Raw genomic sequence first — 22037 nt, 5'->3', positions numbered from 1 at the left:
GCAAAGGCATGTGTTGGGGAGTGTCACAAGGTGATGGGAAAGCCCTGGTTGCCAGGCTAAGGTGTTTGTAATTGCTCCTCTAGGCTCCATGTCAACTGCTCCTTTCCTCTGTGTTTTTATCTTAGGTGGTCAAATGCTATGATATGACCTAAGGAACTGGAGCTGGGAGTCCTGGTCCTGCTACAGTCTGGCTGTGGGACCTTAAGTAGGCTCCTGCCCTCTCTGGGCCTTGGTGTCCTCACCCTGAAAGGAGCCTTATTCAGGAACTTCCAACCCAGCCCATGGGTTTCTATTCATAGCTTCATAGCTCCAGAGCCCAATTAAGCTTAGATGCAGGAGCAGTTTTTAATTAACTTCAGCCTTTTCCTACAATAGACCCTTCCCCCACCTCACAGGTGCCCCTAGGACACAGGACAGGCACAGAGGAGGAAGGCAAAAGAGAGAGCAGAGATACTTCTCTCTGTACATCCCTGAGCGGGTGAATTGTCTGGCTCCCTCCTGGACTCCAGGTTGGTCTACCTAGTTAGATCTCCAGGCCCAGAGAGACAGCATCTCTTCTTCCTCTTCCTCTTTACTGTCTGTATTCGTTCATTCACCCATTCATCCATTTCTTCCTCAAAGGGCAGGGCCTCCTCTGTGCCAAGCATTGTACCCTGGAATACAGCTATGAACCAGATGCACAGGACAGGCAGATGGTGGGGTTGCCTCTGTCCTAGTCCAACTGGCCACCAGGTGTCACCAGTGCCAGCCACACAGCCTCACTCAGGTCTGAGAAGGAAAGTGGAGCTGGGATGGGGAAGTGTGAATGGGTGAACCCACCCAGCTCTGCTCAGCCAGCCTGAATCAGAAGCAAGTTCCTCTAGTGGAAAAAATAATTCATCTCCTTACCCCTCCCCCACCAGAAAGACACCCTCATGACTTCCTCAACAGCCCAGCTCACTTGCGATCTTGGGAACTCATACACCTCTTCAGTCTGGAATTCTCTCTACAGCCCATCCCTCACAGAGAGCCCACCAGTTTCTTGTAAACCCCTTTGGTGACTGCAGCTTACTACCTCACAAGTGAGAGAGGCAGAGACCTGGGACCTTTACTGCAGTGCTTGCCCCTGGACAAATGTTTTCTCAAGCAACAGAATACAAAGAAACTATAAGGGACTAAAAATAACTGCATGCATGCCCAGCTGTGGCAAATTATGAACAAGGTACAAAAAGACCAAAACCCAACTGCCATTTCTGAGGTAGGGGGAGCAAAAGCAGGGTACTGCACATGATCCCTGCACACGGTACCACCCAGGGGGTAGGCAGACCACCTATGCTGCCCCTCTGGCCCGCAGGTACCCTCACCCCAATTAAGGGACCAGCTGCCTCCCCACCTCCCACCCTCCCCACTCGTCCCCCTCCCCACCCCCACCTTGGGGAGCGAGCAAGGGAACCTGTTGCTTGTTTTCTTCCCTCTTGCTGCAGCACCAGTCCCAATAAAGCCTTGCTTGAATTTCTTGTCTGGCTTCTTATCAATTTCTATTGATTAAAGAGTCCAAGAACCTGGGTCAATAACACAGGCAACCTATATTATTAGAAGACCCTTCCTGACTTAGAACCAAAATTTGACAATCACTTTGATTTGTCCTCGTTTTACCTTCTATAGGCAAAAAGAGGAGGGCTCTTCTTTCCCATACAGCACTTCAGGCGTTTGAAGAGATTGTTCAGATCTCCTGAGTTTGTTTGTTCATTATTCATGTCTGTATACAGAGCATTTACTATGTGACAGGCCTCGGGGCCATAGCAGAGAACAAGCAAAGTTGAGGCCTGTCCTCCCATGGCTTGTAGTCTGTCCAAGAAACCAAAAACCATACCAGCAGTAATGATAAAGTTTGTACAAGGCCAAATAGGAGAGATCTGGTCTGACATGGAGCAGGGGGCAAGGGCTTCAGCCAGCCTGGTCCCTAGGAAGACTTCCTGAGATCTCCCTGTGGTCAGACAAAGGGTGAGCAACTTCAATGCCGTTCAATGTCAAACTTTTTAAGAAAAACTGGGAGAATTTTGCTGGTACCCTGAGCTTAGAAAATGCAGCATCATGGTGGGGGGGGTTGATGGGGTGTTTAGGGGACAGAGGCGGGGATAGAAAAGCCATCCAGGCAGTGAGAGAGAGGATGGAGTATCTGGGGGGCTGACAAGGCTCAGACTTGCTGGAGTACACAACTGAGGAAGGAGCTGTGAGGCAAGAGTCCCCAAAAGAAGGGAGAGACACCTTTAGGCCCTTCAGTGGTTTCTGGATACCAGTATCCAATGCCCAGATCTGGTGTGATGTGGGGTCTGGGGAAACCATGAGGTCACCTTCCCTGATGCAGAAACACTACATTCCCATGAACACAGCCCAGGAAAGCAGCAGACTTTTAATGGGGACTTGCAGTGTAATTGTGGTCCTCTAAAGCCCTCAAGGGTTCTTCACTCAAGCTGCTAAGAGGCCAGAGAGGTCCCATCTAGGGATCTCACAGCTGAGTTGACGAACCTCAGGCTGAACTGTATTTCCTCTGTTCTCTTGTTTATTTCCTTTTTTCTTAGTTTCATGAACAACATGCATTCATTTTAATAAAAATTTACAAATACAATAAACAAAATAAGAATCTAAAATTACCTTGTATTATTGTATTTATTTCTGTGTAACAAATTACCCCTAAATTTCGTAGCTTCAGACCACAAACATTTATCTCCCAGTTTCTCAGATTCAGGTGCTTTGGAGTAGCTTAAGGATTTGGCTCAGGATTTCTCACAAGACTGCAATCGGATTGTCAGCCAGAGCTGCAGTCATCTGAAAGTTTGACCAGGGTTGGGAGTTTTATTTCTAAAGTTGCTGATTTGTACACCCAGCAAGATGTTGCTTGTTGTTGGCAGGAGGCCTTGTAGCTCACCACGTGGACCTCTCCATGGTTGCTTGAGTATCTTTTGACCCAGCTGCTGACTGTCCCCAGAGTGAATGATCCAAGAAAGAGAACAAGGAAGAAACCACAATGCCTTTTATGATCTAGTTAATCCTATACTTGGGAGGGGAATTAGGCTCCACCTCTTGAAGGAAGGAGTATGAAAGAATTAGTGGATATCTTTTTCAACCTCCAGATACCCCAAATCCCCTTCCCAAATAACTACTATGAACATTTTACCAGAACTTTTCTCACTCAACTATATACATCAACCTTAAAAAAAAAATGGTATCATAATGTACATACTGTGGTTAATTACTATTTTATGTAATGTTTGAACAGGTGATAACTCACAGTATAAAAATTTAAAGGTACAATAGCACAAAAGCATATGCAGTTAAAAGTGAGTCTCCCTCTCTCACTTGATTTCAGCCACTTAGCTCCCCTCCCTGAAATATGCCTTCACCTGTTTCTAGCATACCACAAACATATACATATCTACCCTTTTGTTTCCACACTCACTGTTCTGCAACTTACACTTCGGCCTCACCATATAGCTCTCAGATATTTCCATATCGGTACATAGAGAATTGCCTCATTTTTAAAAGAGCTGCAGAGTATTTTACTGAATGGAGGCAGCCAAGTTTATTTAATATGGACTGTTTTGCAACTAGTTCTGTGATTTTAAAATGTACTATAAATGTCTTTCAGCATCAGTAAATCTAGTGCTACATCATAGTGTGTTGTGGCTGCTAACCATGTACTGTGACTATTTTAACTGATCCCCTGGTGCTAAAAATTTGAGTTGTTTCCTATTTTCTCATGGTGGCTTCCAAAACAAACAGCATACATCTAGTGAGACTTTTGGTACTATCCATCAGAAGCCTGAAAAATAGGCATAATCTTTGATCCAGCAATCCCACTTCTAAGAATCTCTCCTAATAATCAGAAAAGTGCACAAAGATGCACCTTCTTATGTTTGTTGCAAAGTTGCTTATAGCAGAGAAAAATTTTTTAAAAACCTATACGTCCCAAAATATGTGACTGATTAAATCATGATTCATAATTCTATCCATGGAATGCTAGGTATACACCAAAAATTATGATGTAATCTTATCTTTACTGATCCACAAATATGTCTATGAAATGTTCCCTAGTCTTAAAAAAAAAAAACAAAACAGGTTACAAGACTGTGTATCTAATAAAATTGTGAAAACAATTCCATTTACCATAACATTAAAAAGAATAAAATAGAAAACAATTTGGGGGTCCCTCAAAAAGTTAAACATAGATTACTAAATGACCCAACAATTCTACTCTAGGTACATGCCCAAAAGAATTGAAAACAGGGACTCATACAGATGCTTTCAAGTGAATGTTCATAGCAGCATTATTTACCATAGTCAAAAGGTAGAAACAACCCACGTGTTCATCAACAGATAAATGGATAAATAAATGTGGTACCCACATACAATGGAATATTATTCAGTCATGAAAAGGAATGACGTTCTGATACATGTTACTATGTGGATAAACCTTACAAACATTATGCTAAGCGGAATAAGCCAGACACCAAGGACAAATATTATATGATTTAACTTATATAAAATATAGAGAGTAGGCAAATTCATAGAGATGAAAAAGTAGATTAGAGGCTACCAGGGACTGAGGGGAGGGAAAAATAGGGAGTTACTGCTTAATGAGTACAGAGCTTCTGTCTGGGATGGTGAAAAATTTTGGAAACGGATAGTGGTGATGATTGTACAATATTGCCAATGTAATTAATGCCCTTGAATCATACACATAAAATGGCTAAAGTGGTAAATTTTGTGTTATACACATTTACCACAATTTAAAAATTCCAAAAAAAGAGTAAAATACTTGCAAATAAACTTAACAAAAGAAGGGCAGGGCTTCCCTGGTGGCACAGTGGTTGAGAGTCTGCCTGCTGATGCAGGGGACACGGGTTCGTGCCCTGGTCCAGGAAGATCCCACATGCTGCAGAGCGGCTGGGCCTGTGAGCCATGACCGCTGAGCCTGCGTGTCCGGAGCCTGTGCTCCGCAACGGGAGAGGCCACAACAGTGAGAGGCTCTCGTACAACAACAAAAAAAAAAAAAAAAAAGAAGGGCAAAACTTATACTCTATACAATATAAAACATTGCTAAAAGGAATTAAAGAAGATCTGAATAAATGGAAAGACAACTCATGTTCATGGACCTGATATTGTTAAGATGATGATACTCCCCAAATTGACCTATGGATTCAACATAATCCCTGTCAAAATCCCAGATGACTTCCTTGCAGAAACTGACAAGCTGATCCTAAAATTTATGTGGGAATTTAAGGGACCCAGAATAGCCAAAACAATCTTTAAAAGGATGAGCAAAGTTGGAGGAATCACATTTCCTGATTTTGAAACTTAGTACAAGCTACAGTAACCAAGATGGTGTGGACTGGCATAAGGATAGATATATAGATCAATGGAAAATAATTGAGAATTCATAAATAAACTCTCATATTTAGAGTCAGTTAATTTTTGACAAGGGTGCCAAAACAATTCAATGGAGAAAGGATAGTCTTTTTGACAAATGGTGCTGGGAAAACTTGATATCTATATGCAGAAGACTGAATGTGAACCCCTAACTCACGCCACATTAAAAAAAACCTCAAAATGGAACAAAGACCTAAATGTAAGAGCCAAAATCATTAAACTCTTAGAAGAAAATACACACACAAATCATTATGACCTTGATTAGGCAATAACTTCTTAGATATAGATTGCACCAAAAGGACAAGCAACAAAATAAAAGATAAATTAGATTTTATCAAAATTAATAACTTTTGTGTTTCAAAGGACACCATGAGGAAAGTGAGAAAACAACCCAAAGGATAGGAGAAAAATTTTCCAAAGCATTTATCTGGTAAGGGACTTGTATCTAGAATATACAAAAAACTCCTATAATAATTACAATAATAAATTATTATAATAATAAAAAGGCAAATACCCAATTAAAAATGAGCAAAGGATATGAATAGACTTTTCTCAAAAAAGATATACAATAGCAATAGGCACATAAAAGATGCTCAACATTTACCATCAGGAAAATGCAAATCAAAACCACTATAAGACACCACTTCATACCAGTTAAGTGAGGATAGCTATACTCAAAAAGACATATGTAAACGCTGGCTAGGATCTAGAGAAATTAGAACCCTCATACATTGCTGATGGAAATGTAAAATCATGGAGCCACTTTGGAAAACAGTCCAGTCGTTCTTCAAAAGGTTAAACAGAGCGTTACCAAATGACCCAGCAACCCCACCTTGAGGTATTTACCCAAGAGAAATGAGAATATATGTCCATACAAACACTTGTACATGAATGTTCACAGCAGCATTCTTCATAATAGCCAAAAAGTGGAAACAACTTAAGTGTCTTCAGTAAATGAATAGGTAAATAAATGCAGTATATCTATACAATGGAATATTATTCATCAATAAAAAGGAATGAAATGTTGATACATGCTGCAACATGGATGAATCTCTAAAACATAAGAAGACAGACACAATCACATATTGCATGATTCCATTTATATGACAGGTCCAGAACAGGAAAATCTATAAAGAAGGAATGTAGATTTGTGGTTGCCTGAGGGTGGGGTGGGGGTGTTGGCTACAGGAGTTCTTTTGAGGTGATGAAAATGTTCTAAGTTTGATTGTAGGGATGTGAATATACTAAAAACTAATTTTTAAAAAATGAACATATCTTCCCATTTGTATTTGCCTTTGAAATGGAAGTCTTTTATTCTTTAGGACTTTTTTTTTTTAATTTATTTTTGGCTGTGTTGGGTCTTCGTTGCTGTGCACGGGCTTTCTCTAGTTGTGGCGAATGGGGGCTGCTTTTCATTGCAGTGCAAGGGCTTCTCATTGCCATGGCTTCTCTTGTTGTGGAGCATGGGCTCTAGGCACACGGGCTTCAATAGTTGTGGCTCGCGGGTTCCAGTAGTTGTGGCTCATGGGCTCTAGAGTGCAGGGTCTGTAGTTGTGGCGCAGGGGCTTAGTTGCTCTGCGTCATGTGGGATCTTCCCGGACCAGGGCTCGAACCTGTGTCCCCTGCATTGGCAGGTGGATTCTTAACCACTGCGCCACCAGGGAAGCCCACTAAAAATTACTGAATTGTACATTAAATAAATGAGTTGTATGGTATGTGAATTATATCTCAATTAGGCTGTTACCAAAAACTAACAAAAAACAGCAGTAGATCTCTCCACCCTGAGGAATACCCGCTTCTAGGAGGATGTAGGTCCATTATTTACTCCCTGAAGATACAGAAGCTCAACCAGCTGTGCTTCCCCAACCCCAATCATGCATCATCCAGTCCCTCTTTCTCTATCACATATACCAGGATATCGTCTTGTCCTGGAAAGCCCATGACACACTAGGCAGCTCCATGATGGGGCAATAAAATTACAACAAGGAGGTGGCTGAGGTCAGGCTCAGAGCCACCAATGGATGAGACATCAAGTCTCTGTGTCCGCCGGAGAGGTGACTTAAGCCCAGGGTAGAGGCCAAGATGACAGGGACTGGCAACTCCAAGAGTGTGATTGTCAATGGTGATGATGATGATGGTGGTGGTGGTGATTAGAGTTGACAATTACTGAGCACTTACAAGTCAGGCCTACAAACACATTATTTCTTTTCATTCTTATGACAATTTTATGAGAAAAAAGGTATTACCACCCTCACTTTAGGTATGAGGAAACTAACTCTCAAAGAAGTTATATAACTGGGCCAAGGTCACACAGCAAGGAGAGGCAGAGGCAGGATCCCAGGTGTACCATGGTCAGCTGATATCAAAATCCTCCCAATGTCCCTGCGCTAGCAGGATTCAGGAACATTTACACACAAATATCAGGGACTTTTAACCATGAAAGGCATTGCATGGGCAAAAGAGTGGCTCCTTAGAAGCCAGAGGCCTCCTTATCCCACTCGTGGTCTGTCCCAGAACCAGCGTCCACTGAATGAGTGCTTAGTGTTTTCTTCTCTCCCAGGAACACTGATGACAAGTTTCAGGGAAGACACGTGGGAACTGTAACTAAGCTGGCAATGGAAATGAAAGCCATCCCAGACCAGCACTTCTGGGGTGTCTGGAGGGAACACGCAACTACCAGGACGTGACGGGGGGAGGCCCCAGGAGTGAGCGGGCTGTGGAGCAGAGTGTTGGCACTCAGCAACACTGACCCGAGGGCAGCAGCCTGTGAGCTGGGCGGTCTGGAACTTAGACCTAACTTCCCTCTGTGGTCCTCGGCTTCCTCCTTGTGTGCCAGATGGCCAGTCTGGAAGGGCTTCAAGGTCCCTGGCCATCGGCACAGCTGATGAGGACAATCTCATCCGTGTAGTTGTTGTGACACTCCCTATGCCCTGAGACCCTGGCCACAGCCCACAAGGCTCCAACCAACTCTCCAGTACCCTTTCTTACATCACTGACCTTGTTATGGGTTGAACTGTGTCCCCCAAAAAAGATATGCTGAAGTCCTAACTCCCTAGTACCTGAGAATGTGACCTTATTTGGAGACAGTGTCTTTGCAGGTACAATTGAATTAAGATGAGGTCATTAGGGTGGGCCCTAATCCAATGGGACAGTGGCTGGTATCCTTATAAGAAGAGGAAATGCCATGTGAAGACAGAGACGCACAGGGAGAAGGTCACCAGGTGATGATGGAGTCAGAGGCTTAAGTGCTACAGCTGCAAACCAAGGAACACCTCGGGCTGCCAGAAAGTGAAAGAGGCAAGGAGAGGTCCCCCTCTAGAGGCATCAGAGGAAGCATGGCCCTACTAACACCATGATTTCAGACTTCTAGCCTCCAGAACTGTGTGAGAATAAATTTCTGTTGTATTACACCACCAAGCTTGTGGTACTTTGTTATAACAGCCCTAAAAAAATAACGCAGACCCCCAACATGCTTACATGCTCCCGCCACACCAGCCATTTCTGTTTCTCCTCAGGCCAAACTCCTTCCCACCCCAGGGGAAGGCTGTGCTGTTTTTTATGAATGTTCCAGACTCTCACTCCTCCCCCACATCTCTCTCTTGGTCCTCCAAACCCAGCATAAATGACACTCCTTCAGGGAAATCTGGACTTGGGGTTTTCCAAGTTCCCCTCAGAGCAGCAACAGGAATGCATTCTTCAAAGCCCTCACCATATCTGCAGTGACTCATACTGACTTGCACAGTTATGCACGGCCCATTGCACCTGCCCAGCTATAGGTGTTGTGACAATAGGGTTCTGGCCTGACACGTTCACAGGCATGTCCCATGCCTAGCACATTCCCTGACACACACAGCAGGAAGTCAGGACACAACTGTGTGGGCTGCATGGTACGTGGAAACTCCTGGGCTGGTATTTGAGGGCCCAGACATTGGGGCCTCGGCTGCCTCAGCAGCCTTCTCTCCAGTCAGATTTGGCCCCCAACTCCACACTCCGGATGGCCTCCCTGCCTCCCCGCCTCCCTGGTCCCCATCATTCCTCATTCCCCTCAGCCAGGCCACATCTTACTCTTCCTGAATGACCTAGCCCTCATGTCTCCTGCAAGGCTTTCCTCAGAGCAGGTTCAAACTCAGGAAAAAGAGCCCAGAGCAGCAGCAGGCCGCAAAGGGCAGTGAGGACAGAGTGGGGTGGAAGGAGGCCCCAAGACAATGTTGGGATTTTTTCTCTTTACGGCATACTCCAAGCATCAAACAACTAATACATGTTCAATGTCAGGAAAAGAAACCTTAAAAAACATAATGAGCAAAAAGGGAAAATTATACTAAAAATCACTCACATTCCCGCCACACAGAGTAATCATTGTTAGCATTTTTCGTATATCATGTAGCCTTCCAGACCTTTTCTTGTGCAATGTGTATTTCTTAAAATGCAATTATACTGTTTTGTACTCTGCTTTTTTCCAATAAGAAACAATATACTAAAGGTATTTAAGAGTCAACATACAAAATTACATCATCATTTTAGTGGCTACCTAACATTCTATTATAAGATGAACCACGGTTTTGTTACTCAGTCCCCTATTGTTGGACATTTAGATAGTTTTTAGTTTTTCTCTGGTATAAACAACACTGGCACAAACATCTGAAAAACTGGTATCTTTGTGCCCTTGTCTCATTATTTTTTGATGAATGATTCCCAGAAGTGAATTGCAAGGTCTATGATTCTATGTGCATTTTAAGGCTTCTAATGCATAGTGCAAATCTGGCCTATAAAATAGAGAACCAACCTCCAGGAGAAGCGGGCAGAGATGAAGCACAGGTTCAGGGGTGGAACAGTGGAGCTGACAGTAGTGGTATCACCCAGGGGAGGTGGTGCTGGCCGCTGGGCAGGATACTGGAAGCCCAAGGTTGCTTGGCACAGGGAGACTTTGGGGCAGCTGTGGACTGCTCACTCTGGGAGGACTCTGCTCAGGCCTTTTGTTTGGCAACCTTGACTTTCTTTGGTTCTGAAGCACTGGAGCCCTTGCCCACTGCAGGGGGCCCCCTTGTGAGCTCTTGTAGGGGAGAGGAAGTACAGTGAATTCGAATTCTCTCCATTCTTAGAAAATTATTCTAAAAAATGAGAGAGTTTTCTGGAAGCCTCCTTGCTCCTGAGAGGCCGATGGCACCTATGAACGTGGTGTGTCTTCTTGTGTCTGTTTGGGGTGTGGGGAAGGGTCTAGGCAAGGACCCTCTGGCCTGGGGACATATGGACTGCTGCCACTCTGTGGCTTCCACCCCAATTCCACTCCCGGGCGCCCCCTCCTCGAATCCAATCAGCTCACCAGTTTACCAGGAAGCAGCCAGAGACACTCCCCACCCCAAGGGAAAACACATCATGAAACTTGGTCCTGGCACCTTCCACCCCTTTCTGGGAAATTAAGGCACAGAGCCAGCTGGGTTTTGGAGCCACCTACCTGGTTCACGTCCCCACTCCCTCCTTTACTAGCCAGGGGACTGGGGCAAGTTAATTCACCTCACTGAGCCTCAGATTGTCCATGAGGTTAGTATTATACCTTCCTGACAGGGTGGCTGAGGGGATTAAGTGAAACAATTTATGTAACGCTTGGCACAATGTCTGGAGCACGGTGAGCACTTTATTATTATTACTATTATTATTATTTACACGACTGCCTTTTTGGCTGGAAGCACCAGGTTCTCTCTGAGAAGTCACAGGCGTCGCCACTTCCTGTGGAGAGCCAAAACCCCACTCTTCTGCAGGGCTTCTGCTCCCACTAAGCTTTTTACTAGAAGGCTGTCGTTACAGGAAATAACTCTTCATTTTCCCCGCCTCTGGCCTGATATCACAGTCTTCAGAAAAAGAGGATCTGCATCTGGAAATCAGAATAAAACAAGCAGGTAGGGCAGCATGGTGTAGTGTATGTGCTTGGCTGGGTGTGTGAAGTGCCATGTGGGTGTTGGTAGAGTGGGCTTGATTGTGGGTGCTTGAGGGGCAGCCCGTTCAGGGCTGTGACTGCAGGGAGTTTGAGGGAGTTTCTGAACACCCTTGGTCTGGGGGATGGGCAGTGGAATGCAGGATTTCTCAAGCTTTCTCCCTCACCCCAATACTGGGAGGTGGCTCACCAGGGCCTTGGTGGGAAGGCTCTTCCTCCCTCCTTGGGCGGCAGGAAATAACCTCCCCAGCGCAGCCCAGTGCAGCTGTGGTTTGGTGAGATACCAGGGCTGGAGTGCTGTGGAGGAAGCTTCCATTGTTTTTAACCTTTCCTTTTCAGGCTGCACCCTGAGAGGCCGTCCTCAGTTGCTGGGAGCCCTTGTGCCGGGCCTTCTCTCCTTGTTGCCTTCCAGAAACAAGCTGCCGTCTGGGAGGCAGAAGGTAAGATCAGGAGAAGTCCAGCCTGAGTTCCAAGGCTGAGGCCCCTGAAGAAGCTGCAGAGGTGGGTGGCAACCTTCTGGCTGCCCTGCCCCCTACCCTCTGACCTTTGCTGACTAAGGTCCTTCTTGGGGTGGATTGTGGGGAGAAGGAAGCCCCGGTCCCCAAGGGTCCCCAGGTGGGTGGTACCTCACGGGACCCTTTAGGTCTAGGTCTGGGGTAGTCGCTGTCTTCTTTCTTTGCTACACCTGTGGTCTCACTGGGCTTGGGTGGGGTGTGTATGTGGAGCGCATGCATTTCTTTCTCCACCTGCTCTGTTTTCAACAAATCTCTCTTGGATCGGAGCTCTGGGATGCTGTATGTCCAGCCTGTCCGCTTGAGGTGCCTCCAAGAGTAGCCTCTGGGTATGGCTGGGCACCAGGGAAACATAGAGCTGGGGCAAGTGCCCAGCCAGAGCCTCAGTCCCAGAACAATCGGAGAGTGAGGGGAACACAACCATGGATTTCTTGATATCCACAGATGCCCCACTCCAGTCTGCATCCATCCATCCCACAGCCCAGGGGTCACAGGGCCCAGAAAGCAGCCTTGGTCCTGCTAGGTGCCTGCCTGGTGGCCCTCTGGGGGCTGGGGGAGCTGCCAGACTACACTCTCCAGTGGCTGGTGCTCCACCTGGCCTCCCAGCAGCTGGGACTGCTGATCAAGGGGGTCTGCAGTCTGGCCGAGGAGCTGTGCCACGTCCACTCCAGGTGACTCCCTGCAGTACCCATGGCGATTAGGTACCCAACATGTCTCAGTCCCTTGACCCCCAGCCCTGCCCCTCCTTGAATCTCTCTGGCTGAGCTGGGCTGGGGTCTGGAGCTTGGCTGTCACTTGCAGGTACCAAGGCAGCTACTGGAAGGCTGTGCGGGCCTGCCTGGGCTGCCCCATGCGCCGTGGGGCCCTGCTGCTGCTGTCCTGCTATTTCTACTTCTCCCTCCCAAACGTGGCTGGCCTGCCCTTCACTTGGATGCTTGCTCTCCTGGGCCTCTCACAGGCACTTAACATCCTCCTGGGCCTCCAGGTACGATACAAAGAGAGGTGAAGGGTCTGTTCAAGAGGAGGCGTGGCACATGTGACCTGCTCTGAACTTAGTACTGGGAGTGGGACTAATTTAGAGGCTGGTCCTTGGATGGAGCCTATAATGGTCTGGGTTCAGCAGTGGCAGAGAATGGAGCCAAATGGCAGCAGGTTGGGTAATCTTGGGGGGAGGAGGAGGAGGGTTCATGTTGTTCTTCATGGAGGCCTCCCAGCCCCACCTTGCTGTCCACAGGGCCTGGCCCCAGCAGAGATCTCTGCAATCTGTGAAAAAAGGAACTTCAATGTGGCACATGGGCTGGCCTGGTCATATTATATTGGGTACCTGCGGCTGATCCTGCCAGGTGAGCCATCCTCTCTGCCCCCATTTCCAGATCTACAGGACAGACAGTAAGACACACAACCTTGTGTTTCCAGAACTCACTATATTTTCAAAGCATTTTCATGTCTAACAAACCATTTGATTCCCAAAGCAATCTTGTAGGCATGAAGCTGTTATTATTATGCCTGGTTGGCAGGAAGAAATTTGGAGCTTAGATCCATTAAGTGACTTGTCCCAAGTCACCCATGAATTCTTTCAATAAATATTTGCTGCATGCTGTATGTCCTTCACGCGTACTTTCTCTTTTAATTCACACCCTGTGAGGAAGGGATAATCATCACCCCTGTTTTCACAGCTATTCTGAGAGATACAGTGATCTGTCCAAAGTCACACAGCTTAGTTAGAGGAGGAGACAGGATTTGAACCCAGGCCTGTCCAGAGCCTGGACCCTTGACTACCCCACTGAGAGCCCACGGGTTGTGTCTCATTCCTCTGACTTGCTGGTCAAGGCCATGGTTCCCCCCTGTCTCATGGCTGCCTTCCCTTGACACCAGGGCTTCCTCTAGAGGCCTGGCTCAGTGCACATGGGCCTGCTGGCATGTCACCTCCCAGGACTCTTCCTGCCTCTCAGAGCCCTGAAAGCTGTGGTGGGAAGGAGTGGGGCTGACAGAAATCTGGACAAAGGTCAAGTGAGGGAGAGAAAGGGGTGGTGGGAGTAGGTGGAGGGGCGGGGAGGATGCTCACATGCTCTTCCCCTCCTGGCCTCCCAGGCAATGTGAGTGGACTGGCCCCTCGGTTCTCTTGCACCCACACATTGAGGGGAACAATGATGTGGGTCTCTGTCCTGAGTTGGGTGGGAGACACAGTTGGTGGAAATGACTTCTTGGGCCTCTCCACCCCAGGTCTCCAGGCCCGGATCCAAATTTACAATCAGTTCCACAACAATGTGCTACGGGGCGCAGGAAGCCACCGGCTGCACATCCTCTTCCCGTTGGACTGTGGGGTGCCTGACGACCTGAGCATGGCTGACCCTAACATTCGATTCCTACACAAGCTGCCCCAGCAAAGTGCTGACCGTGCTGGCATCAAGGGCCGGGTTTACACCAACAGCATCTATGAGATTCTGGAGAATGGGCAGCCGGTGAGTGTGCAGGGAAGTGGGAATGCTGGGGAGGGGTCAGGCCTAGAGACCCAGAACTCTGGGCCCTGGCCAAGCCCTGATAAAAATTCACTGCCCTTCTCTGAGCCTCAGTTTCTCCAATTGGTGCCAGGGCTGGGACCAATTGAGCTCTGAATGATGAAACTGACAAGTAACATTAATTGAGCACTTACTGCTTGCCAGATGCTATTCCAGGTGCTTCATCTGACTACCTCACTGCATCCTCACCACCACCCTGTGGGGTAGGGACTGTTATAGCCCCTACTTTACAGAAGAGGAAACCGAGACTCAGAGAACCAGGGAGAAAGTGGACAATTTCACCTTGAGTATACCATGCTCTTGACCATAAATCTGCCCTAGATGAAGGCCGTGAGAATGTGTGAAGGATTTCACATGCTATGGGGAACCCAGCCAAGGCTGAACCCCAGAGCCCCATCCCCAGACTTGACTGCCAGCTGGAGCAGTTGACAGCCTAGCTCAGTAAGCCTTGCCCTGAGAATCTTAGGAGGAGGATCTGGGAAGGGTAAATTTAACGCAGCCCTGGCTCTGATTTAGGAGTGGGGTGTCAGAGGCAAAGGCCAACCAGACAGTATAGACCCCATCAGGTGGCCATCTCCCCTGACTCCATCCCTACAGATTGAGCAGCGGCACTGGGGTCCAGCGTCTGTCTGCCTGGCCCCTGGTTGAGTCTGGTCTTCCTTTTACCTCCTCCAGGCAGGCATCTGTATCCTGGAATATGCCACCCCCTTGCAGACCCTGTTTGCCATGTCACAGGATGGCCGAGCTGGCTTTAGCCGGGAGGACCGGCTTGAACAGGCCAAACTCTTCTGCCGGACACTTGAAGACATTCTGGCAGCTGTCCCTGAGTCTCAGAACAACTGCCACCTCATTGTCTACCAGGGTGAGGGGTTGATAGGCTTAAGGGCAGGAAAAGCTGGGGTCCCCAGGGGTCTCCCAGGGGGTCAGCAGGAGATATGGCAGCACCACGCCCGGGTCTTCCCGAGTGGTCAGGGCATTCAAGCCCTGCCCCTTCCTCCCTTGGAAGGAAGAAGAGAGGTCCCATCTCCCCACCGTGGGATACCTGATTGCTTTCTGAGGTCTTTGGCTATGGGTCCCGGGTGGAGTGTGAAGAGGTGGGCTCTAGGGGCCTCTCACTTCATCTAGGGATGTTAGAAGAAGCAGACAGCCCCAGGCCAGGAGCCAAGAGACCAGGGCTGCAGCCTCAGCCATGCCAATCCCTTGCTCTGTGACCTTAGGCAGGTATCTGCCCCTCTCTGAGTATCATCTCTAAAAGAAAGAGGGTGGAATTCTCTTGTCTCTAAAACCACTGCTAGCTCTAGGATTTCATGAAACTCTAGCCCCAGTGGCTAGGAGTGAGGAGGAGGTGCAGGGAGGTAGGGGAGAGGGAGGGTTGGAGGATTCACCCAGCAAGTCCTCTGGGTGTGCTAGAGTGGGAATGTGTGAGGCCCTCACCCCACTCCCCACCCCTACCCTCGTTCCAGAACCGGCAGAGGGAAGCAGCTTCTCCTTGTCACAGGAGATTCTCCAGCACCTTCGGCAGGAGGAAAGGGAGGTTACCATGGGCAGCATGGGGACCTCGGTGATGCCCGTTTCCTCCACACTGTCCCAAGAGCCTGAGCTCCTCATCAGTGGCATGGAACAGCCTCTCCCGCTCCGCTCGGATATCTTCTGAGGCCCAGGGTCACCTTCCCTGAGCCCCTGGCCATCCCCAAGACTCTGGATTGGAGGATTTCTTTCTTCAGCAGCTAGAGGCCTAGCAGAGCCATTTCCTCCCATAGAGGGCCTCTCAGAGAAGGTCCCTGAGTTTGACATCTCAAGATGAATCCTATGACCTTGGGCAAGTTGTTTCACCTCTCTGAGCCTCAGTGTCCTCATCTATGAAATGGGATTATAATCATTGCCCTACCTACCTCACAGGGTAGTTTTTGTGAGGACTATGGCTGTATGGGTTTTTTGTAAATTCTAAATACCAGGTAAACTTAAAGGATCTTCCAGGTGTCTTCCATTGGACCCTCAGACCTACTCTCTACCTTTCCTCTGTCCTGGGATGGCTTCAATAGGCTCCCTTGCCCTCTGGCTTCTGGTCACATTCAGTCAATGGGAAGCCCCAGTGGGAGAAGGAGGGGAAGGGAAGGGTGAGCTTGGGGTATCTATTCCCCCAGGTCCCTCCCTGCAGTATCAAGGTCACTGTGGGCTCTCTCTAGACCTAAAGGACCCTTTCAGTAACCCTATCTCCAGGTCTCATTAACTTCCTCCTCCTCATGCCCCTTCAGTCCTGACAGTGGTCGTGGAGCCTCACTGATGCTCAGTCTGGAGCGCTCACTCTCACTTGTAATTTCCTTACACCTGCCCTTTCTAAATAGTCCCCTTTTTATTTTTATTTAAAAAAAATTTTTGGCCACACCATGCAGCATTTGGGATCTTAGTTCCCTGACCAGGGATTGAACCCACATCCCCTGCAGTGGAAGCTTGGAGTCTTAACAACTGAACCACTGGGGAAGTCCCTAAGTAGTCCCCTTTTTAAACACTCCTCAGATTATTTGAGTATGCCATCTTTTTCTGCCCAGACTGACTGATACAGGTGGTTGGCCATTATTATCTGCAATGTCCAAATCTGCTTGCACAGACACATTTCCTTACACCCCTCCTCATCCTAGTACAGGGCCATAGGGTGGTAGCTATCATTTCAGTGCAGACAGAGCCCATCAGCTGGGCTGAGGGTATAGAGCTGGGCAGCACCCCCACTCCACCTGCCCTTTCAGTGCCCTTGTCTCCAGTGGGAGGCTTGGGGGACGGGGAGGGGCCTGAGGCAGCACACAGATGCCATGACGGTTACACACATGTGTCCTGGGCAAGGGGCTGCTCAAAGAAGCAGGAGCTAAATGTCTCCAGATGAGAGTCCCCTGGATAACAGGGGGAAGAGGGTTTGTGTGAGGTGATGGGATATACGCTGGGGACCTTGGACAACACAGCTGGCCACCTGCCATACTGTGTGCCATCACTGTTAGACCTGAGCCATTGCAACGACACCGTGGAGGCAAAATTGCCCCCATCTGGGAGGCCAGACGCCCATTTCTGCCACTTCCATCCATTCCGCCCAAGACTTATTCCCTCCCTCCCACCTTTGTTTTTATCGCAAATGCTTTGTTTTTATCGCAGATTTTTGAGTACAGTATTACTGTGGAAAAAAACTCCACACACAGACACACATTGGCCAGAAGCAACGCACTGCTCCCAAGGATGACAGAGAGTAAAGAGAGAGCCAAGGGAGTGAAGGGGGAAACAGTCTCCTCTCCTCCCCCACTGTGCCAGCCATTTTGCCCCTGAGGATTCCCCAGCTTCACATCAGTCATTCCAACACCTAAAAACCAGCCCAGAATTAAGGGTATCCCCAACATAACCTTTCCCTACCCATCTGGCCCCCAACATGGTGCTCAGACTATGGAGTCTGATGGCCCCAGGTTCAAATCCTGATTCCACCACTTAGTACTTGTGTCCTCCTGGGTGACTTGATATCCCCAGCTGTAAATGGAGATAACAGTGGCTCCTCCTCCCAGGGCTGTTATGAGGAGTAAACAGTATAATATCCGTAGGTCCATGGATGAGCCTGGAGCCCAGCACATAGTGGGCCCACAAGAAAGAGCAACTATTAACATTAGAGCTGCCTCTTACCAGTCTCAGTGGAGGCAAGCCAGTTCTCTGCACACATTACAATCCCTGTCTCTGTTCCTCTTCATCTTCTGTTATTTCTCAGAGTCCTTGACTGTGCTGGGGTCTCACCGAGGACAGTCCCCAGGGTTGACTTGTTGCCCTGAGGTGTTCCCCAGAGTAAAGCACCCAGAAGTTCCTCCATAAATGTCTGTCTGCATGTTCTTGACTGCACATAAGTGAGGCTCAAAGGTGTCAGGGAAAGGGGTACCTTTCCAGAGAGCCACTGGGAGGCTCTGTTCTGCCTTCCTGGCCTCCTGCATCTTCCCAGCCTCCATGTCCCGCCCCCTGCAGGGATCCCCACCCCTTCCTCTCCCCAGACAAACTCCATGGAGCGCCTTTTCCTTTCCTGTTTTCCCACCAGCTGGAAGATTCTGAATCTGGGAAATGTCCTGGGGTAAATGCTAGGCTAGTTCTAACAGGCCAATGTGCACAGAAAGTGGGAGGTATTGAGAGCCCCCCCCACCAGTTTCCTCTATCCCATCCTGGGAAGGCAAGATACAGTCTTGCTCCAAGATAGTGGGGGCAATTCAAAGACAATTTGGGGAGCTATGATTGGTGCTTGGGGCTTTTAAGGGCCTTGGAAGTTGTTGGCAAGACCTGGTCCCTGACAGCCAAAGGTAAAGGGTAACAGATTTTCCTTCCTTTCCTAAGTCTCAGAGAAGGCAGACCCCTGGGTTCTTTGCCTTGGCTCTCCGGGGCTGGCCCTCACAGGCTGTGGGGACGGGTCCTCTACCAGGAGCCTCTGACATCCCTGCACAGGGGTGGGGTGGGTGGTGGAATCTTCCAAGCTAGACTCACTTTGACACCAAAAGGGGAGGAGATGAGGAGTTGAGGAGGGAGTAGGAACTCAGAGAAGAAGGTTCAGTGGTCTGGTGGTCCCTGAAGAGGAGGGGGTAAGTTTGTAAGGACAAATTGGGCCCTGGGAATGCTGACAGCAGCATTCAAGCTTCTTTTATTTCTTTGGTCCACAACAGGGCTTTCTGTATAAATACTCTGCTGAGAGGGCAGCTCCAGCTAAGTCCATGTGTGCCCTTCCGAAGCGCTGAAGCCCAGGCCCCAATTTGCTTTTGCCCTAATTCTCTGTCCAGTTTCTTGTTCTGAGCCAGGTCAGGCCAACTTTCCAAAGTCTCCCTCCTACAGAAATGTGACTTCATCAATGCTGAACCTGGGCCCATCTGGCACAGGGCAGGAGTCAGAGCCAGGAGGTTCCTGCTGGGCATCTTCGTGACTGTCCTGACGGCCCAGCACTCGCCAGTGTGTGAGAGAGATGCCATCCTCTGGCTTTGCGGATGGTGGCTCTGTGGCGAGAGTGGCATGGCCCTTGTGTAGCCTTGGCCCACAGTGGACTGCCACCACGATACAGACTGCCAGCAAGACAAAGGCAGTGACAATGACAGTTAGCAGGGGCAGCCCGACCCCTTGAGGTGGTTCCCAGGCCCCGCCCAGCACCTCCGGAAGCTGCCTCTGGGGCACCTGCCCCGCTGAGCCGTTCACAGCTGCAGAAAGCCAGGGATGGTGGCCAGCCTGGGAGGGAAGCAGCAGACGGAGAGGGTGACATGGGCACGTACACACAGAAAAAGACCAAAATAGAAAGAGATAGACACCCAAAGGGAACTGAGAGAGAGAGAGAGACAAAGAAAGACAGAGAGACAGTAAAAACAGAGAGAGAAGAGACACAGAATCACAGAGATAAACACACATAACAATAGAGAGAATGAAAGAAAAAGACAGAGGGGGATACAGAGAGAATGAGAAAGATACAAAGAGAGAGACAGAAAGAAAAAGAGAGAGATAAAGAGACGGAAGTGAAGATAGATGCAGAGAGACAGAGACAGAGGGGGAAAAAAAACAGAGATAAGGCAACAAGGTCATTCGGAAAGGGACAAAGAGAGGGGCTTTATTACAGCCTGGCATATAAAGTTTGCCTCCTCCCCCCCCAAATCCCCTGCCAAGTCCCCTCCCACTGCTCTCTTCCCAGGTCCTCAGGAAAACTCCTAAATAGATCCTATGTCCTGGGTCAGGAATCTTAGCACACTATGGGCTGCTGTCCCATGTCCTGGCCAGGGGGCAGTGAACAGCTATTCCTTAAAGCCCCAGGAAAAAGGAGTCATTTTGTCCAGCATCTTACGTTCCCACTAACTCTCCACATACACAGTAGGAAGAGGGGTGTACCCCGGGGAGAGGGAGCGAGGAAGAGGAGGCATGAACCCCAGAGGCTTGGAGTGAGGCAAGAGCTATACCCCAAAACACCCTGCTCAGAATCAGGTTCAGGGGCCTGGAGGGGAGGGAATGCCCAGTGTGGATTCCTGGCTTTGTCCAAGATGGACTGAAGAGACCCCACGCCAACCTCTGTTCTCTTTCAGGGTCTTCTACCAAAAGCTGGGGGTCACTATCCCTACCTCTGTCTGTCTCTATCCTGCTAAGTATTGAGAGGGGGTTGGGGGGATTACCATCAAGGTAGCAAACCTCCATATTGTAAGCCCCAGAGCTGACGAAGTTATCACAGGCTCAAGAAACTATCTCCTTAGTCTTCTCTTCCCCAGCTGGACCTTGAGGAGCAGACCCTTGAGGTGGAGCCCCTCCCCTAACCCTGAACCCTCAGCCTGGCCATCCCCATGGGTAGGCACCTGGGGTCCAGGAAGGGCTGGCCAGAACAAACCCACTCCCTTTAGTTCCTGAGTCACACTGTCCACCCCATCCCTCCCCAGTACCTGTCCCTCGGCATCTGGAAAGCTCAATACCTACGTCCCCACCCTGCTTGAAAGTCAGAGCTCTCTGGGGCCCAGGCCACAGGCCAGGCGGTGGGGAAGCAGCTCCGGATGTACAGGGGAAAAAGGGAAGCACAGGCTGGTGAAAGGCTTGGGGCCCCTGGGGAGAGTCTCACCAGCCTGGCAGGAGGGGGTGAGCTGAGAATCTACCTGATGCATTGTCCGGCTGCGCAAGGCTCCCTCGGGACTGGCGGCCAGCCGGGCAAAGGAGAGCCTGCCTCCCCAGCTCGGTCCCTACCCGGAGCTGCCACGTCTATGGGGCTTACGGGGCACACACCCTCTGCACGCGCAGCCTCAACGCTCTCTCCTGCGCTTTTACTTCCTCGAACATCTGGACTACCCTGAGCCCAGCCCTCAACTCTGACAGTGCTTTGATCTTACTCCTTGGCACCTCCTTTCATGCCCCTGCCAGCTTCAGGAGCCTAGGTCTGCCTGCCTGTACCTCCTCCACAAGATCCCAGGCACTTGGCCAGCGCCTTAATCCTGCCCCGCCCCCCACCAGGACTTGCCTGCTCTCTATCCCAACTGATTCCTTGAAGTCATTATCTTTGATGTTTTTTAAAAACGCGATTTCTCAAACACACTGGAAAGTGCAGACTATAATATACTAAATCTCTCTGGCCCAACCACTAGTTCTGTTCATCTCAATAGTCTGTCACACTGATTTCAAAACATTTTAAGGAATAAAACATTACAAATAAAATAGAAGCCCCGCTCCCTGACCTCTCCCCTCCTTCTCACTGTAGGGATAAACATCTTGTCGAATTTAATATTTATCATTCCCATGCAAGGCATTCTTTTCTCTTTGGGTTCTTTGACTTTCACAAATATAAATTCTGGTATGTCTCTTTGCACTTGTCTATAACTTCATTTGTGAATGTGTGCTTTAATGCATCCAAGACACAAAAAGTGCCCACCAGTCTCTCCTCTCCCCGGAGACAGTTTATAAAGGATAATTTTGGGTTCCCAACTAACTCCATGGGACCAGCCATCCCTCAATCTGTCCCTTGCTGTGCATGCACCACTCTCTATTCCAGTCTGGAGACCAGGAGACCCCCCCAGGAACTCCCCTCACCCAGTGATTTGATCCCAGGAAGTAAGATGTAGCCTCCTGATTCTTTGTCTCTCAGCCCAGCTGCTACACACCCTAACATTTAGGGACCCCACTCAGACCTCCAAGCTCGCTTAAGCTGCTGGTCATTGGGCT

General features: G+C 48.8%; 2 protein-coding genes across 4 annotated transcripts; one reads left to right on the top strand and one right to left on the bottom strand.

Moving 5' to 3' along the window:
• The first annotated feature begins 11192 nt into the window (after positions 1–11192).
• Positions 11193–16343, top strand: STING1 (stimulator of interferon response cGAMP interactor 1). Of its 3 annotated transcripts, XM_024752465.1 has the most exons (8): positions 11193–11303; positions 11678–11778; positions 12295–12521; positions 12652–12835; positions 13085–13193; positions 14074–14312; positions 15045–15231; positions 15833–16343. In XM_024752465.1, the coding sequence occupies exons 3-8, from the start codon at positions 12295–12297 to the stop codon at positions 16021–16023; spliced, it is 1137 nt and encodes a 378-aa protein (XP_024608233.1). In that variant the 5' UTR covers positions 11193–11303; positions 11678–11778; the 3' UTR covers positions 16024–16343. The 3 variants fall into 3 exon arrangements, with proteins under 3 accessions (XP_024608233.1, XP_024608232.1, XP_024608234.1); XM_024752464.1 differs by lacking the exon at positions 11193–11303 and having other exon boundaries at positions 11604–11778; XM_024752466.1 differs by lacking the exons at positions 11193–11303; positions 11678–11778 and having other exon boundaries at positions 12414–12551.
• Positions 16344–19155: 2812 nt separating this feature from the next.
• On the bottom strand, positions 19156–21044 carry SMIM33 (small integral membrane protein 33). The gene is made up of 2 exons (XM_024752208.1): positions 20981–21044; positions 19156–19676 (listed from the first exon to the last, which is right to left on the bottom strand). Exons 1-2 carry the CDS (start codon positions 20987–20989, stop codon positions 19197–19199), a joined length of 489 nt encoding a protein of 162 aa, XP_024607976.1. The 5' UTR covers positions 20990–21044; the 3' UTR covers positions 19156–19196.
• Between the last annotated feature and the right edge of the window lie 993 nt (positions 21045–22037).

This window comes from Neophocaena asiaeorientalis, unplaced genomic scaffold (genome assembly GCF_003031525.2).
Source record: "Neophocaena asiaeorientalis asiaeorientalis breed wild unplaced genomic scaffold, Neophocaena_asiaeorientalis_V1.1 scaffold204, whole genome shotgun sequence".
Lineage (NCBI taxonomy): Eukaryota > Metazoa > Chordata > Mammalia > Artiodactyla > Phocoenidae > Neophocaena > Neophocaena asiaeorientalis.
Note: the sequence above shows the minus strand (reverse complement) of the source record. Positions and strands in the feature narration are given on the sequence as shown.

Bases quoted from the DNA above. Each gene is read 5' to 3' on its own strand.
- STING1 (XM_024752465.1), top strand. From the start codon at position 12,295: ATGCCCCACTCCAGTCTGCATCCATCCATCCCACAGCCCAGGGGTCAC. The intron at 12,522-12,651 runs GTGACTCCCTGC...TGTCACTTGCAG, and splicing joins CTGTGCCACGTCCACTCCAG to GTACCAAGGCAGCTACTGGA. The intron at 12,836-13,084 runs GTACGATACAAA...TGCTGTCCACAG, and splicing joins ACATCCTCCTGGGCCTCCAG to GGCCTGGCCCCAGCAGAGAT.